This window comes from Odontomachus brunneus, unplaced genomic scaffold, assembly GCF_010583005.1.
Source record: "Odontomachus brunneus isolate Ranch 3 - 2012 unplaced genomic scaffold, Obru_v1 Obru_scaffold_037, whole genome shotgun sequence".
NCBI lineage: Eukaryota > Metazoa > Arthropoda > Insecta > Hymenoptera > Formicidae > Odontomachus > Odontomachus brunneus.
In genome coordinates, this window is record NW_022639487.1 from 2,399,403 (window position 1) to 2,418,417 (window position 19,015).

At 42.4% G+C, this 19,015-nt stretch overlaps 1 protein-coding gene across 1 annotated transcript in view; it reads left to right on the forward strand.

Annotated features, from left to right (window-relative positions):
- Positions 1–19,015, forward strand: part of LOC116843969 — a 269,149-nt gene that overhangs the window by 227,885 nt on the left and 22,249 nt on the right. Inside the window, exons 10-12 of the mRNA XM_032814975.1 lie at positions 4,877–5,029; positions 7,528–7,665; positions 15,504–15,671. Coding sequence (XP_032670866.1) covers positions 4,877–5,029; positions 7,528–7,665; positions 15,504–15,671 — 459 coding nt within the window. The remainder of the gene's footprint in view (positions 1–4,876; positions 5,030–7,527; positions 7,666–15,503; positions 15,672–19,015) is intronic.

The window sequence follows — 19,015 nt, forward strand, 5'->3', positions numbered from 1 at the left end:
TCTCTCTCTCTCTCTCTCTCTCTCTCTCTCTCTCTCTCTCTCTCTCTTTTCCTCTGCTCGCGATTGTTCTGCCCGCACACGCAAAGAAGCACCGTGACGAAGTAGCTGGATTCTATTCGTGGCACTTTTGCGCGCGAGTTCCATTGTCTCGCGAAAAGCGGCAGAAGTGTACCTTTCGCCCGCGCTCTTTCCTAACAATTACGTGACCGCAATCGTTCAAGCAGCTTTGCCATACAAAGCTTCACACTTGCCCTCGACTCGCACTATTACTGGCTGCTAGATTTCCGGTTTTTTACTTCAGTACTGGCAGCGAATATTGACTCGACATTGAATCACAGTCGAACGATAACTCTTCTCGGTTCCAAACAACGCGGTCAATTCTTGGCTGGGTACCCGCAGCCATCAGCCAAGATTGAATTTCTCATATCGTGACGTTGGCTGCGATATTGATCCGGGTCTTGAAATCATGTTCAGAATTTGCGAGAAGGGAGACGTTACGTAGAAATCACAGTGCGGAATTTTCCGAACGAAATACGCATGAGATCTCGTACTTGTCGCGATAGAAAGATACGACATTCTTTGTTTCTTTGTCCGAATATATTCCAGAGTCTCTATGCGAAAGTATATCGTGTATACTGCATGTTTTAATCAAGCACGTGTCATGACAAGAGCACACAGTACCTACACGCGTGCGGCGCGAAGTGCCGAGAAGAATGACGTTTGTTTCCGCACATCGATTTTTCGCCGAGATACGAAGCTTCGAGATTTCCGGAACGGCGTGCGATCCTTCGCCGCCGAATGACAGCACCTGCGCGATTTATTGTAGCATTCTCGCGCCACGGACTTCACATCTCGCGGCGGCGCGCAACATTGTCAGCGGCCTGAGTCCTCATTGCACACGATTTCGCCGCTCGTCGATATCTCCGCATAGAAAAGTCGTAGCGACGTGAGGTGAATTGCATTTTAAAGCTACAGCAGTCCCGCTCCCAATAAAAGAGCAAACATTTCCCTAAATTAGCAGTTAAGTTTTAGATAGTATTACATATATGAAGTAGTATTACGCAGGGTGTAATCCCATGATCTTGTTACAAATTTTAGATAGAGGTGATAGAGGTGATCAATATGAATAATTTTCATACAGGAACTTATGTCTGGAAACGTTCCGTTTAGGAGTTACAAGCTTTGATGAATGTAGTTAGGTTGTTTCCTGGTGAACCGTAGCTTTACTTTTGGAAACGATTAAGGAGCACGTTAAATCATGTTATTTGCTTTCATGATATTGTTGTAGTAATGTTTGTATATAGTGGTGCGAAAACAGAATCTTGTTTACAATTAGCTGGTATCGAACTCAAGGCCAATGCACTTTAAACATTTGCTGTAATGTGTTCTGATAACAATTATTGAATTGTAATAAGCTAATTTACATTAATTAGAAGTTCATAATGCGATAATCAAAGGGTTATTATTCTGCAATATTACTTAGACAGATTATTATAAATATCAAAACTTGTAACTCTTAAACAAAACGTTTCCGGACATGAGTTCCTACGTGAAAATTGTTCATATTGATCACCTTTATCGTCCTTAAAGGTTTGTAACAAAATCACGATTACACTCTGTAAATAATTTATCTATAGTATATAAAACAATCAATTCCACAATTTTTATTAGTAAAGGAAATAAAAAAAAACGATTTCGAGTTTTATTCGAGCGAGTCCGGAAAGAACGTACACACTACAAAGGATTTTGTGTTTGATTTAACTCATCTCATATATTCCAATTTATCCATTCAAATATTTGTGTTAATTTAACACAAAACAAGATATGCTTGACAAGTAACACAAGTTATCTGTACACTTTATATATAAAATATATCACCAAGAATGATAAGTATCATATATAAATTCTGTTATTTTAACATTTAAAAACGGCGAACGTGAAGTCAACGCAAAATAGTCAGAATAACACAACGACAATATATTAAATTGACACACGAGCATATTAAAAATTTAACACGAAAATTTCTACGCTGATCTATTGCAATACAAATACAAAGCGTTTTTTGCGAATCGTATGATAATAATTATAATCTTCCACAAGAACGAATTACAACTTAATGTTTATAAGCTATTTCCGAGCTCGCATTTTCGTTACATTCTTTGCCTGTATGAGTGTACAAGGACTTTCTACGAGGCCAGAATTCAGTAGGTAAAATGCGTTCAAGTTACTCTTTCATCAAACAATTATCGCTGCTCGCAACGCCGCGCTACAGCTGTATATTACAACTAACAGAATATAGCGCAGCGCGCGGCACAACAGACGATACATAGATTTTTGTGCGGCGATCGTAATCGGATTACACGAGTAATTAAGCTGCATTACGCGTTAATATTTCGGCGCGTATCGATCGCCGATGAAGTTACACTTCGCAAAAAAGAGTATCACGCGACGGCGCGGCGACACTCACTCACTCACGCACGCAGCACACACGGCCATGTCCGCGAGCGCTCATAATATTCGGCTAACGGTAAATTTGCGGGGCTTAATGCTAATTACACGACGGTATTATCGCGATAATAATGGAAACGTCGCGGCATACGTCGCGTCGCTTGTGCACGCTCGACGATTGTGGGCTAACTGGCAATTTTAGTCGCGCGTGTTTCCTACAATTATAACAGCGACAATGGCAAACGATATTAAGCTTTATCTTGTTAATCAGGATTTTATGCACGAAATAACGCCACTGGCTCATGATCAATAGGCCCTATTTTGTAACGTTGCCATCAGTCCGAATGAATAAGTATTAATAATACGATATTTACTACAATGGTCAATTAATTACGCGCATTACCTTATTAATAGCATTTTCAGCGGGGACAATATTTACGCGACGTGCTGTCATCTCCCCTCCCCCTACGAATAATATTGGCCAGCTTCATCAGCGCTGATTTCATTTAATCGTAAAAATAATTGTGTTTGGGCAGCAGATAATCAGCGAATAATTTATGGTAATTGAACTTCTTGTGTAAAGTACACATTCCGAAAATGAAACATCAGCGACGCTGTTAAAATCGACAAAACTCCGGCTCTCTCTCTCTCTCCTTCCCTCCCCCAGAGTCCCTCTACGTCGTTCTACGATTTACCACATTAAAGTACTAACATTTGTGGGAAGTAACGATCGAATGGTCGGAGTCAATGTGTGTCTGCGCATCGACCGGTCACGAGAGAATTCCCTTTAACCGACGCAATGGCGTTTCGTAATTTCCATCTGATCGCGATCCCGTTCGCGCGGACCCACGAAATGTCCCTTCAAAGGGTCGCTGGTCGGATTAGCACCTCGGCGATGCTATCGACATGCAAATCGAAGTCGACACTTCACGGGCAGCCTGCGCTTCGCGCCTTACGCGTCCGCAAACGATTTACGATGGATCGACACGCCGTTATCCGACGCTGCTTAAAAATGTATGCGCTTACGTCTCCATGCACGCGATGCACGCGTATACGTGCCTGTGGAAACGTGCATATCGCCTAATTGCTCACTAGCCTCTTCGGATGCCCACTTTCCGCGGGTGATGGGCTCAGCCAGGCGTTTCCGGCTAATGAGACGGCGCTTTTAGAGAAACACGCGCGGAATCTCCTCGAAAAACGGCCTCGCACTCCAAAGTTAAAATCGGTGAAGTTGTAACAGCGTGCAATAAAAACAGCGCTTCGCGTTGCGCCGATATCGTGTCGACCGTATAAATGGTCTCACGTGAAAATTTCGTCCGCCGCGTTAGAAAAAAAAGTCAAGGTATCGATCGGTAATGTCTAATAATATAGTTGGAAAATATAAACTACTGCATTAAATACAGCAATGATAGTAAATATAGAGGGAAAATATAAATATTACATAATATTAGAAAAATACAAATAGATATATAAGTTGTATCGTGTAATTTCTTATAGATTAATCGATTTTAATTAAGTAACTTAACTCTGATCAATTTTAATTAAATAATTTAACGGGTTCGTGATCAAACGTATACATTGCACGTGTACCTGACGAAACATTTATCCCGTGGTTCCAATCAGATCCCAATCAGGTTGATCCCCAATCTCGCCTCGATCTCCCAATCGGTTATCCGTCATGTAATTCGTACAAGGTGATGTTATCAAGTCCTGATCAGTCATGTAACGCAGTCTGGCAATCAGGACTTCATTAATTATTAATTCGTGTCTAACGTCACTACTGACGTCTACGTCACTAATGTAACGCTTACTTCTCCTAGTGGTTAGATGAATAAGTTGACTGATGATTAAATAAACGAAATTATGAAATTATTAGTTATGAAATGAGAAACTACAAATAGTTACTAGTCAATAATGCAATAAACACTTAATTCTGTTTTCTTTTTTTAAATTTTTCACTAAATTAATGTAAAGCAAGCTTGATGTGAACTTTTGCAAGCTCTCTAATCATTTTATTAGTTTCAAAATTATTAATTTTAAAATACTAGTGACTATACAGTAGTTAGATTATGCATTTTAAAATAGACAACGCCATCTACTCTATCATATTTTATATGTAATGGCTAGACAAAACGGCTAGACCACGATTTATACTTCAGTGAATAATTAACCAGTAACGATTTAGTAACAACGTGCTAGGAAATTTCATCTAGCCTGTACTAGCTAGCTACTAACTCTTGACTCAGGCCGATTAGTTATGTATTAGTATTTCTACTCAGGTATATAATATTTCACGACAAAAGCGCGAAGTACATGAATGAATGAACGTGCAGAACTAAATATCCCTTTAGCATTTTCGATTATCTGCTTGCTCGGCATTCCATTCTCGTGCTGCGTGTTAATTCCCATTTTTTCTCATGCGTTGCAGATAAGCTGAAGGCGGAGATCGCGATAAACGTGCACCTGGACACGCTGAAGAGGGTCGAGATCTTCCAGAACACGGAGGCTGGCTTCCTGTGCGAGCTGGTGCTGCGACTACGGCCCGTTCTTTTCTCACCTGGCGACTACATCTGTCGCAAAGGTAAGGTCGCTGGCACATTTCTGCTCTCGCCGTCTCTGCGCATTAAAAATGTTTTGTTGAGCTGCGGGCGGAGCTGCTTGCCGTTTTCTACGGAGAACGGAATGAAAAATTAACGTCATAAACGCCGCGCGGAATTTGGCTGAGAAGTGTGGCGCTGTATGCGCCTCTCATTGTCGGCGATATCGATTTTTCGCCCGTCTTCCATTGTCACTTACGGGCCATTCTCTTTCTCTCGGCCGCGAGCCTCGCCCAGACACTTGCCTTCTTCTCCTGCGCGATTTTTCCCCCGGATTCAACGTGTCCCGCTTACGGGTATGTGAGTGTTGGAAGCCGGCCAAACGATGTACCGCGGGTGTGAAAAATGATTGTCCGTCCTCTCTCCTTCTCCGTGCCAGCCTCGTCACCAGTAGCGTAAGCGGAAACCACCGGGCGGCAGACGAATATTTCTGCTTTATGACCAAAAAAGAGAGAGAGAGAGGCAGGAAGACAAAGAGAGAAAGGAGGAGAGAGAGAGAGAGAAAGACCATGGTGCTCGTTATCGAAGCGTAGCGAAGGAAGGAAACGCGGGCCTGTATAACTACTTCGGCATAGTCTGCGGTTGCACAGAGGAGAGCGGCTCGTAAATTGTCACAGCCGACGCTGTGCCGTGCGCTTTACAGCGCTCCGCGACGGCCTACAACGGTCATCGAAATTCTGTCCCTTTTATGGCCACAGCGAAATGGAATATCGTTACGCGAATTGAGAACGACTCTTTGGTCTCTCCCTGTTTGCGTAACAAGAGTGAGCGCTGCGTGGTCACGCGTAAATTTCTTTTTTTGGGGCGAAACTGCGCTTAACCGATCTCTCGACACTGAGAAATCCGTCTGGAACGGATTTTCCTCGCCGGGAAATACGGAGTCATCGTTGTCCCTTTATCCGCGTGTCTATGGCATCTAAACGAGAAACTCTCCTCGTGCTAACGTGCGCTGAATCGTCTCGCATAAACAATAGCGCGAGCCCGAGTCGGAATTTTCGATTCTACTCTTGACCTCCAGTGTTTCAACGCCTGCTTTAATACTCTGAAACCTACACCAACTTTTTTTTTATTCTACTTAACCCGTTAACTTTACCGAGAGATCCTCTTTGGAACTTATAAGTGGCATTTTGGGCGCTCTCTGCTATTTAGAGGCGCTAAGTAGGACTTCACTTTCAGTGTGTACGAAACATACACGGATCCAGGGGAATATACAGATGTTGGAAGAATTAGGTCGAAAGTAGAGCTAAAATTTGGACTCAGGAGCTTACGCCATTGGCCATCCTGGCACTCGCCATGCGTGTATCCGCGTTCGATATCTGTTCCAGCAAATAGTAAGCAACCGGGCGACTAATTTCGACACGCCCGGACACCCAAAAGTCATGAGGCGAGTCATTTCGCTCGTCCATGCTCCGTCCTTCCGACAGTGGTTTCTTTTCATTAACGGCGAAACGGGTAACACAAGAATGAGTACAGGAATGTGAGAACGTGGTCGTTTCAGTCCACGAGCCACGAATGCCTGCTGTCTTTTGATGGGCGCGACCCTCGCATTTCCGCTATCGCGCCGTGCGATTATGGCCGGAATTATGACTTGGCGTTACTACTTGCACGGAACAAACGACGCCGCTGCTCCCGCGCCTGGTACTCGACGCGTGCGTCTTTTATTATAAGGCCACTTTAGACGGCCTATAATTCCCGACGGGATTCGAGACGGAATTCTATCTGTAAGGGAACACTCCAAGAATTACGTTTATAGACCTACGTACGCGTAAACGTGCGCGCACGTCCGTAAATCTTCACCGTATTCCCTGTATCGTACGCGACGCATAAATTCACGAGCAAAATCCCATCTCGAATTTCATCGCAGATTATAGATCGTCCAAAATGAATTTTACGCTCGATTTCCCCGAAGTCGATTAACATCAACGGCGGTTTGTTCTCCCCTCCCCCCTTCCCTCTCTCTTTCCTTCTGTCTCGGTTTTTATCCGGGCAGAGACGAAAAGGGACGACCGGATTATGGTTAAAGTTAATCAGCTTTTTTACCTCTATTACATTTTTCCTTCTTTCTTCCGTCCGCGTCGCAGATATGCGTCATAGTTAATAACGCCGAGAGTCACGTCGCCAAGACGATACTAGCACCGTTATGTACGTAGCATGGAAAGACACCAGCGCTCAGGTCGTGCACCATGAAATGCAGCGACTTGTATTCCGAGCGCGGTGCCGACGGCTGATTATTTTTATAGACTCGTAAACGGATACAGCGAGAAAAAAAGCTGCACTTTTACATTAAATACAACGCGAGACTCCCGCGTGCGGACGACAGAAATGCAGCCTCGCGTGTTACGGCTTTATCACCGGGATTATATCGCGCGAGATACGAAATACCTCAGGCTGGTGGGATAAGGGAGAGGACGAGGAAACGACGTTTAAGAGAGGAACGGAGAAAGCCTTTTTTTCTTCAGATGCGACTTTGGTGTGATTGCAGGTGAGGTGGGAAAGGAGATGTACATAGTGAATAGAGGCCGACTGCAGGTGGTGGCCGACAACGGGAAGACGGTGCTCGCCACCCTAAAGGCGGGTTCCTACTTCGGGGAGATCAGCATTCTCAATATGGGGACCGCAGGTAAAGAGTGCGGTAAATATTCCAAACGGACCAGGGGCCCGTGAGCTGTCCCCCTCGTTTTTCACGATCACGTTTTCACGTTTCACGTTCTTACCACTCTGTGAGAGGGCAAGCCGTCGAGCCGGTATGAGCCGATCTGAAAACGATCTCTCTAGCAATTTTTCCACTATTCTCTCTCTTATTCTCGCAGACGTCCCACTTGTCGATCTTCACCTTTAAATTGCGTCCGACGTTCGCGCAACGACAGACGTGCACGTTTCGCCGTAGACGAAAGACGATCGAAGGCGCGAGAAAGACGAACTGCGCGGTCGTCGCGTCGGTATACGTGTCGGGAATCAGTCCTCGTTATCGGCCTCACTTCATTAATCGGTCCTGGTCGTCGAATTGCAAAGCGTCGCGCCAATTTCTCCGCATCGACAGTTCTCTCCGGATCACGACGTGGTCGTTAGAGTAACCAACTTTCAATCAGCTAATTTTGGAATATTGACCTTAAGAAGAAACACGATTAAAAGAAAAAAAGACCAAAAACAAAGAAGAAAAACGAAGAAGATATAATTATATATTGTATATTATATATGTTAAAATAATTATTTAAAATTTAAGATTTTAAAAAATCCACCTATTTTAAAAACTCTAAATTGTCTAGAGATTTGTTTGATAAGTGTAAGTTATACACTTTGGAGAGCGTGTGTATGTAAAATTGTATATTATTTATTTTACTCTATACGTACATAATAAATTGGGACAAATGGCGTCTCGCCTACGGCTTTTTCGAGACGTTTGGTCACCCTAACGTCCATGAATGTCGTCGCGGGATCGACTCGTTCTCATTTTCGAGAACCGGTTCTCGCGAGTGACTCTTCCTCTCATCGATGAGACGAAGAAAAAAATAAGCGTTCAAAGGCCACGAACTTTATTCCCTCCGTGTCTCCTCTGCCGCTCATCGAACTCTTTTTTTTCGCGGGAGAGAGGTGGAACATCGACGGGTCCGAAGAAACGCCAGACTCGCACAACGGCCGACGAATCCTTTGACCATCCGAAATGATTTTAATCCCGTTTAAATTGAGTTTTCCTCGCGAGTATTTTCATAGCGATCACGATCCGCGCTCTTATTAAATTAGAAGAAAATTTCATCTCCCGCGATATTAATTCTTTTCTCCTCTCTCCCCCCCTCCTCTCTCTCTCTCTTTCTCTTTCTCTCTTTCTCTCTTTCGTGGCCAGTTAATAAAGAATTCCCTTCTTACTTATCGTTCGATGAGAGAGATACGGCGGCCGTGCGAGCTTATTTTCCCGGCATAAACTCGGTAAACTCTATTACTCCTTCCGCATAGCGTGTCCGTGGGAAACGGGCGAAATTAACCAACACGGGAGGCGTGAGAAGTTCTTTTTTCTCTTTCGGAGTTGGATATAACTGGGTATCCGCGACTGCCGCGGAATACATCGCGGTCGCGAATTGCGAGGGCCGCGCGAAGCGAGCGAATCAATCGCGTTCCAATTCCGTGATATATGCCCGCATCGTGTCGAAAATTTCATAATGCTCCCCTCGGTTTTTCTCCGATAAACAACGACGGTTAATTGGATTCCGCGGACGCACATCCGACGGAGTCGTTGCGAGATCGTCGACGCGCCTCGAATAAGGCCCGTGACACGTATTGCCCTTTAGTCTTCACTCTTTCGATTCTTTTCCCTTCTCTTTTTTTTTTTTTGTTTTTGTTTTTCACGGCTACTGTATTCCGTTTTTGCGTTTTACGATCGACCGGGACGACCGACCGAACAGTGACGCACGCCGCAAAAATATTGAGTCGCGTTCTCTTTCTTTTTTTTCTGTCTCTTTTTCTCTTTCTCTCTCTTCATTTTTCTTCTTTTTTTATTTCTTTTGCGATTGACGCGGCAGGGCCATTCGCCAATTTTTGACATCTGACCCATGCGAGAGAGAAGAGCGTCAAGAGATCGTTGACGCGACGTTACACTTCGGCATCGAGGTGCCATTTCTTTAGCCTGTTTTCTTTATCGCAAGACACGCATGTGAAGCTTTCTCGATCGCAACGAGAACGATACGAGCGAACGGCGCAAGTCAGCTTCTCGCGAGGCGTGCCGGTCGATGGGACCTTGATGAAAAGGAAATATTTTTAACCATTCGTGCTGAATTTTCCATTTCGCTTTCGTAGTTTTATTAGAAGAGATGGCTTAGAATTCGACCGACTCCGGATCTTAGTCGCGCCCTTTTCGCATCTATATATTATTTCCCATCTTGATTCTCACAATTTTGGTGCTGTCACGTCACGCTGAGAGACTGTTTACATATCTCTTCCTTCTGTTTCTTTTCAATACACCATCCTCTCTTGCATACTTATTATTACATTACTTAATTGTTACGTACTTATATTATTATCGTCGGAGGGTGGCATTTGCAAAAGTTGGACTCGCGTCCTCCCGTCGATCGATGTAGCGGGCCGCCGCCGCCGCCGCCGCCACAGTGAGGTCAAATGAAATTTCATGTTTCAAAAAAGGCAACAGCTCCGAAGTTTCCACCGATTTCGATGTTTTTTTTTCCTTTTAATGATAGCTAATAAAATTTTGAACAACTTTATCAAGTCATATTTTCGCCTTTTGCTTCCTTTCTTCTAAATCAAACATAAAGAATTTAGGAATGTTTTTCAATCAGACAGCAGACATTTCATATTTCACCTAATTTAACATCAGACATAAATGTTGATAGTGAAATTAAATATTCAATTCTTAATTTATTTCAGGCTTGAAAAAGTCATACAAACTGACATTATTAAATCTTACTGTAACTTAACAAACAAAGTTATAATAGAAATAGCACCTAAAATTTTAGTAAATAAAAACTACTGAATTAAGCAAGAAATTACCATGTTATCAGTAAGACAAATTACCATGTTATCATGTTATCAGTATTTTAATTAATTATCGTTCTTGAAGTAACAAGTTTTTAGCTCCCGCATCTGTCAGACTTGTTGGATTGAAAAGAGTTTCTAAGTCTAACTTCTTTGTGTCTGACTTGGAAAAAGGGAAGCAAGAGGCAAAAATCTGGCTCGACAGTGTTCCAAGTGTCATTAGCTTTTACTAAAAAGAAAAAAGAGTATTGCAAGAGTATTGTTCGAGACTGCAGCCCTTCTTCAAACATGAAGTTTCATTTGACCCCACTGTGTGCCGCGGCCGTCGTCGAGGCATCGATCGCGCTCGCGCCGGTTATTTATAACGCGAAGACGGATAATTCGATTGTCGATCGGAATTATCGTTGCGCCCGATCGCGCAAATGCCACTTACAAATGCCACCGTGCGATAGCATTTCCATTTTCATACGATATTATCATATATACTATTCATTGCACTATTCACGTACCTTCCTCACGATCTATCACTATCACTCCCTGATACGCTCTTATTGATGATTGTAATTTACTGCTGTGATGCGTGCTGATTTCATAAGGATGTAATGACCTGCATTCGGATATGCCAATATTATTACCACTTATATATTTATATATATATACTATACATACTATACTTATATATACATATATATACACACGTATAAATTAATTATATAGTAGTTTCTAGCATCCTTTATCTTAGCTGACTCTTGAAACATATATCAGATATAACTCTAATTACATCGCTCTTCGCGAGGGAAGACAGTCAATTTCGTCGTCTTACCTTCACCATATAAGTCAGCAAAGTGCTGAGAGTCGTTGACAGAAAGAAAGAGAAACGAAAAGCAAAATTGACTGTCTCCCTTCGGAAGTGCGTTTCCACTATCGACACGTATTATCCATTGCAACTTATTAACGTTATATGACACTGTATGATAACGTAATTCGAACCTCGACGTGAACAATGGCCAAAGTCTCGTCGCCGAGGAAACTACAGCAAACGTCTCGATGTGCATTGTTACGAGAATGCACGATGCATCGTGGTGAAGAAGGTGTGAGACCCGCACGCCGTCACGCTCATATCGCAATATCTGTATGCAACATAAGGATTTTTATTTAAAAAATGCAGGATAAAAACCGATTAATTACACACGGAGGAAATATTGTAGTAAAAATCACAACAAAATTTTTGTAATCTTTTTGGAATTCTCATATGGGATTCTGACTGAAATTACTACATATTGTTGCGCCCGCGCTTTCGGGGACAAGGATTGTTTTGAGAGTCACATTTGATGAGAAGTGTGCGAGCGAGCGCAGCAATAATTTTTTTTTCTTTTATATTATGCATGTTTGTCGTTTTAATACAAAATTACTCAATATTTCACTTTGCTCGTGGTTACTTGAATTTGCATAATTACTCGAATGTTGTTTTACGTATCGTAGGTAGATCATCAAATTCACTATTTCTATGGTAATTTATACAATAATTTCAGTATAGCCCAACCTTACAAAACACATTAGAGAGAAAAAAATATATAATTTTCACGTAATTTTTATTACAACGTTCCTCATTGTGTACACGCCAGTCGAATAAATAATAATAAATAAATAATAATAAATAAATAAATAATAATAAATAAATACCGAGTCTGCGTTATACCGCTCGTTTTAAAACGCACGCTCAAAACTCTCCAATGTAAAAAAGAAGAAAAATAACTGTAAGAAGAGCCGCACACTCTCGTCTGATTGGAACGCTTCGAGATCGGGGGCGAGCGGGCGAAAAATTATTATAAGCCTTTCCTCTCGCGCAAACGCGCACCGGCAAATGTTGCTGGCGGTTATTTGACTTCCTCGGCGATATATGACGCAAGTTGCGCGAGCTATTTATAGTTTTCTCCGCGTGACGGGGCGAGCGGCGCACAGGCCGCTACGCTACAATTACAGCAAAAGTAACACAGACGCGGCGGCATAATTTTCAATCCGGGGCAAAGAGTTTCTGTGTCGCCTTAACTTAATTATTACAATTTGTATTACGACTCCCGCGCATCCGCGGCATACTAATGAAGCAAAACTTTCGAACGTGGCATTTATCTTACGGTTAAATCTCCCCTGGAAATACATAAAGTTCTCCTCGCTACGCGGCGAGTTATATCGCTAACACTCCAGACTGCACACACACATATACACACACACACACACACACACACACACACGTATGTCTGAAACAATTACGCTATTCGTTACCTCGTTAATCACGCGAATGCTTTTATGCCGACGTATAAAATATCGCGGACACCAATTAAACATGTGAACAATGGCTCGTACTCGCGTCATTGTTATATCGGACAGAAACTGCGTTATTAGCGTCAGTTTAAATAACGAATACGTGTAATTTTTACAACGAAGAGCCGCGCCAAGTGGCCGGAAACCCGCATGGAAACGTCGAAATACGCCGTATAAATGGGCAGAAGAAAAAATTACATTCTCACGCACGAGTAAACGCAATGAGAGTTGCATGGTGGCGGCAGCGGCGGCAATTAATTAGCGCTCGCACCACCATAATTATCCATCAATTCATTAGCGCACGCAAACGCCGGACCGTTAAGGAAAAACGGGCCCGTACGACTTGGCGAACAATTAACATCGAATCACCGAGCCGTAAGAGAGAGAGAGAGAGAGAACGGAAGTGATTAATCAAAATTACACTCCGCTCTTAATTAATCAACATTAGTCTCGCACATCCTCGCGACGGAATTACGTGCTCTTGCGAGTGCAAATGGCTCGTGTTCAACATAACGATATATCGTACGCGTTTAAACGCGATATTAGAGATCCTCTAGTCAGACTTAGGACAAAGCGTGATGATTCTTGGTCTGCCGCTATTTTTAAGGGTGACTTGAGTGGGATCAGGGGAAAAACTCTTTGTTATTTCAATCTTAGAAGCACGCTTCAGCTTCTCTCTTATTTATTCACTCATTTCCTCCCTACACTGAGAGAAATTATTCAATAAAAAATTAACAAATGAATATTTGTTCCAATCAAAATACCGATAAATTTTTGTATCTCATCAGAAAGCATCCTATGAGAAATATCGGTTCATAATTTTTTCATCGGTTTATCTGATGAAATGCCATTATGATCGAAAGTATTAGACTAAATTTAATCGAATATCGTGATCGGATATAAAAATTCATCAAAATTATTTTGATCGAAAATATCCGTTTGTTAATTTTTCATCGGTATTTCTCTCAAGTTAAATGGCGGATGATGATCCTAAGGCTGGAGACGCAAAAGAACTGAAGCTATAAAACCTAAGCAGTAAGAAAATTGACCAATCACAATCGACGATTCTCCTTAGGCCGGTTCTACCGTACGTCGTTTGTCGGAGTTACATGTCGGAATGCAATCGATGGTCCAATGAGAACTCACCTACGGAAAATAAACTCTCTCATTGGATCATCGATTGCGACATCCGACTCCAACAAACGACGTAAAACAAGTCTTACGGTCAAAGAATAATCGATCATGATTAATCAATTTTCTTACTGCTGAAGTCTTACTGCTGGAGATATACTGAAACAATAAGACTTAAGCAGAAAGAAAACTAATCACAGTTAATGATTCTTCTTACGGTCGAAGAATAATTGTTTATGATTAGTCAATTTTTTTACTGCTTAAATCTTACTGTCTGATTTTTTTGTATGTTCGAGTTCTAAGGGTGGGTTTACAATCTTGCTTTAAGTCATAAACCGTAAGTACATTGACCAACCACAGTCTATTATTTTTCTTACGTTTCAAAAATAATCAACTTTGATTTGTCAGTTACTTACGGCTTAAAGCTTAAAGCGAGGTTATGAACTCAGGCTATACTCGGAGACACACAGAAAACACTGAGACAGTAAAACTTAAGCAGTAAGAAAATTAACAATCACAGCGGACGATTCTCCTTACGATCGAGAAATAATCGATTGTGATTGTCAATCTTCTTACTGCTTAAATAAGAAAAGTAAAGCTTCTTACTGCTTGGGTTTTTTTATATGTCCGGGTTTTAAGGACCGTGACACACAGAAAGACTTAAGCAGCTTAAGTAAAACGTAAGCAAATTGATAAATCATAGTCGCTAGTTCTTGGACCATAAGATGAATCGTCGACTGGTTGAGGTGAATCGTCAACTTGCTTATGTCTTACTGTTTAAGTTTCTCTATAAAGGGCCATCTACAATGGAGAATCGTACGCTGCAGCAGTAAGAAATTAACCAATCACAATCAATCAATTATTCTTCTAAAAATCCAGTATAATTGGTTAATTTCTTACTGTTACGGCGTACGATTTTCCATTGTAGATGGCCCCTACTCTGAGCCTTAACTCTGACTTGAGGATAGCAAAAAGGATAGCAACCTTTGACTTTGAGAGACTGACAGCTGTACCATTTGGTACAGTAACATTGTTTCTCTCTGTAGTCGCCGTGCGCTCGGGATCGCGCCAGAGATGTCGCTTCCGAACGACATCTCTGAGCGTTATCTGGGGAGAGGAGAGTGTCGTGAGCGTGGAACGTCAGGTAGCTCAGTGGTTTAGAGCATTCGCCCGGCAAGACCCGGGTTCGAGTCCCGGCCTAGCAGAACCGCGCTCTCGATATCTTTTCTCCCTCTGGAACGAAAAGATACGCAGATCTCGAACGCATGGCGTCCCGCCGCCACCTAGTATGCCCTCGTCCTTCTATGGTGGAGGATATCTTTTTTCCCTACGCGACGTGGAGCTTGCGTGCTTTTATGCTCATGCGTGCGTGTGTGCGTGTAACCGGAACCACGTGCATCGGCATCGATGCGCGAGACGTGAGCGAGACTGCCGTAAATAGTACGATCGACAAGTCGATCACGTGCGGTTACATAAGAAAGCTTGATGCATCCCGATAACCAATAAATGGCTACATCGACGCAGGTAACCGGCGAACAGCCAGCGTGCGCTCGGTCGGCTACTCGGACCTGTTCGTGCTCAGCAAGAAGGACATGTGGGACGTGCTCAAGGAGTACCCAGCTGCCAGAGTACGCCTGGAAGCCATCGCAGTCAAGAGGCTGGAGAAGTACAAGAGAACTCCTCTGGAGAAAGGTGAGTCGAGTCTGCTCTACCTCCTCTCGCTTTGCCGCTTTGCACGCATCAAATATATACAAACGCAGTATTTATGTCATATTTCTTTTCAACGGATCGGGAGTGAATCGATGTCTACTACTTCCTGCTTCTCGAGGTCACTCACTTGAGGAACACTGCCGAGAATGTGAAGGCGCGAAAGTTTCAAAAAACGTTACATTATCTTATTTTCGGATTCATGATTTCCACGTTACAAATACCCATTTTTTATCATTTGTTCAAGTGAAGTGAGCAGTTGAAACATTTTTCGTAAAAATTGTATACTTACGAAAAATCTCGTGAAGATAACTCGAAATCAGTTCACTAGTTCTTCATCTAGGAACGATTAATTACCTTTTTTATCTTTCTTTTGCCCTATGAATAGTTATTTCCGACGTGTTTTTGGTCACTAAACACGAATCCGTTGTTCAAATTTGACTATCACGTCACAATTTTGAAAAAAATTACGGTAGGATTCGTGTTTAGCGACCAAAAAACGTCAGAAAATAACTATTTAGTGTCATGGGACAAAATAATGACCCAATGTTATCAGAGAAGGTAAATCGCGAAATGTGTTAATTTTTGAAATTTTTAGTTTCTGTAGGACTTCGAATTAGTCGGTTACAATATTATTTCATTTTAATCAATAATATCGTAACAACGACAGATAGAAGGAGTCGGGTATAAGTTGTTGCTCTTGAAATATCGACATTTGAAAGCAGTAGCGTCGTTTTACGATTCCCCCGTCTGCTTTCCTCACGCTTTTCTCAGACATGTTTGACGCGAATGACTCGAGGCTCATCCGTGCGGATTACGATGCATCCGTCAGGGACATATCAGGGCGGAAATACGCCCTCGGAACTCCTTTTCAATCTACTTACTCGTACGCGCGCGCGCGTAGTGCGGACGCGCGAGACAAGCTCGAATTCGACTGTAAACGGGTCGAATTTCGCGGTCGCGTTGGCGCGCAGCCGATGTGCCGCGGATGCCTGAAACTTTCCTCGTTACGATGCCTGAAACGTTCCTCCGTTGTTAAAATAGCTAGATGCGCAAGTTTACGCGCCCTCGGCAAGGTAAGTTCTTCGGGACTCGCGGATGCCATCCCGAGCAAGTTCGAACCGATACCAAGGACGCAACTCCATCGAGATATGTTCGTGGCAGCCGCGACACATTAACGAATTAACCAATGCGGAAATGCTCGACTAGAGTTTCGGGCATAATGATAGTTATTAAATACGTCTCCGAGGCGGATACGCCGTGTCGCGTCGTCGCGTGATGTTCTTGGAGGGACGAACCGTAAATTTGACACCTACAGGGTCGTAAGCACCGCCCTCGGAGCTCGTTACCTCGTCTCGCACTTCAATGCAGCCCAATAATAATCGTAACTAGGCTGTTTTCCAGTCGCTTTATCGGCAACCGGTGAATCTTTACCGAAAACTCATCTTTCAAGTAATATTTCTGCCTTTCAGTAAAAGAGAGTGAAATTTTAATTTGATACGCTCGAGTTTCTTGTTCTTCGATCAATTTTTACCGAAATCTTCACGCGATGCGAGTCTCTGTTCACGCTCTGTTAACATATCCGATGTGTATGAATTTTCCCATTTTTCACGATCCCATTAATTTTATTATATGATTATTATATAAAAGTAACGCAGTACAGCGAGTTGCAAAACGGTGTAAACGTAATAAAGTTGGGAGCATATCAAACTGTCAAAATTTAGTTATTATCGAATATAATTAATTGATATATTATGATTAATATATTTATTAATATATGTAATTATGTAATTATGTATATAATATAATTAACTAGTATAATTAAGAGCACGAAATAATAATAAATGATAATATTGATAATAATTAATAGTAAAATTACCGAGCAAGATCGTCACACATACACACACATAATAATGACTCTCAATTTTAACAGTTCGATGAGCTTCCTACTTCATTGTGTCTAAACTATTTGTTACTATAATATGTGTGTGTAATATAATATTTGTAAACAAGTAGGGATTAATGAAACAATAGTTTTTCTTTGTATCTCTTTATATTTCTGTAGTTATGCGACTACTGCGGTATAATACGCGCACACGTCTAAAAAAGAACATGTATACAGTCGACTGCCTCGGAGGCCGTATGCTATCAAAATCTCTCTCTCTCTCACACACATACTCTCATATTCACTCACTCACTCTCGCCGCTTGCCTTTTATTTAGGAAAAACCGTCGCTCAAAACATTCTTCTCGACCTCAATTTTTGCTGGAAAGAAAAAAAACGGTCGCGCTGCCTTCGTCCTCTTCTCTGCGTAATCCTCACTCGTCTATTTCACTAGCGTAACGAACGAGCATAATGCAAGTGAATTGGGCGCATGAAAAGTCGGGTCTCGAAAATTTCCGCGAAAAGTCTCTGTAATACAAACGTTACTATCGTATCGAAAAAAAAGTCGTATTAACGGAAAATGCAAACATTGTCGAGCGTTAATACAAACAAATCTTGATTCTTTGTCGTTCGCACCTGCTGGGATTCCTCTTATTGGGGTCGAGATTTATCCGTAACGTTGACTCCCAACACGGATGTGATGCGATTAAAACAACTCGAAGATCAAGTACACTTCGTTTCCTCGGCGTTTCTTAAAAATTCCGAGTGCAAAATCATTGTAGCGAATTCCACAATTTGAATTGTGTGAGTCGTCGCGAAATGCCATTTGTGAATTTGCTCTCTTCTTTTTTGCGAAGGATCTAAACACATTTACCAGAAGAAAATGCAAATGTAGTCGCGCGATGTCGAGGACTAATACAAACACTCCTTGACCTTTTGTCGTCCGCATCTGCTGGAATTCCTTTTATTGGAGTCGAGATTTATCCGTAATGTTGACTACCTGTGCCGAGATGGTGCGAATAAAACGGCTCGGAAATCAAGTACACTTCGTTTCCTCGGCGTTGCTCGAAGATAGCCCGAATGCAAAATCAGCTTGGCGAATACGACAACTCGAACTGAGCCTTCGCGAACTGCCACTTGTGAATTTCCTTTTATTTTTCGAGCGGTCCAAACGCGTCTTCGGGGAGTGATTTGAATTCTTCTTCCTCGCGGGCGGAAATTCGAAGCTGCGAGGGATAAGCGACTATATTATGTGTTGCCGTGGTTCCATGACGATACCATGTTCTTCGAAAGTTTCGTGCGTAACACGACGAACTTTGCCACCTCGCACCGCAAGGAGAACACGGGGATGGCTGCTTTGCCCGCGCCGTAGTTCCGGATTAATTAATTAAACTCCTCGACTATCTCTTCCCCCTCCGGTCTCTCACTTCGCCATGCCTGGCGAA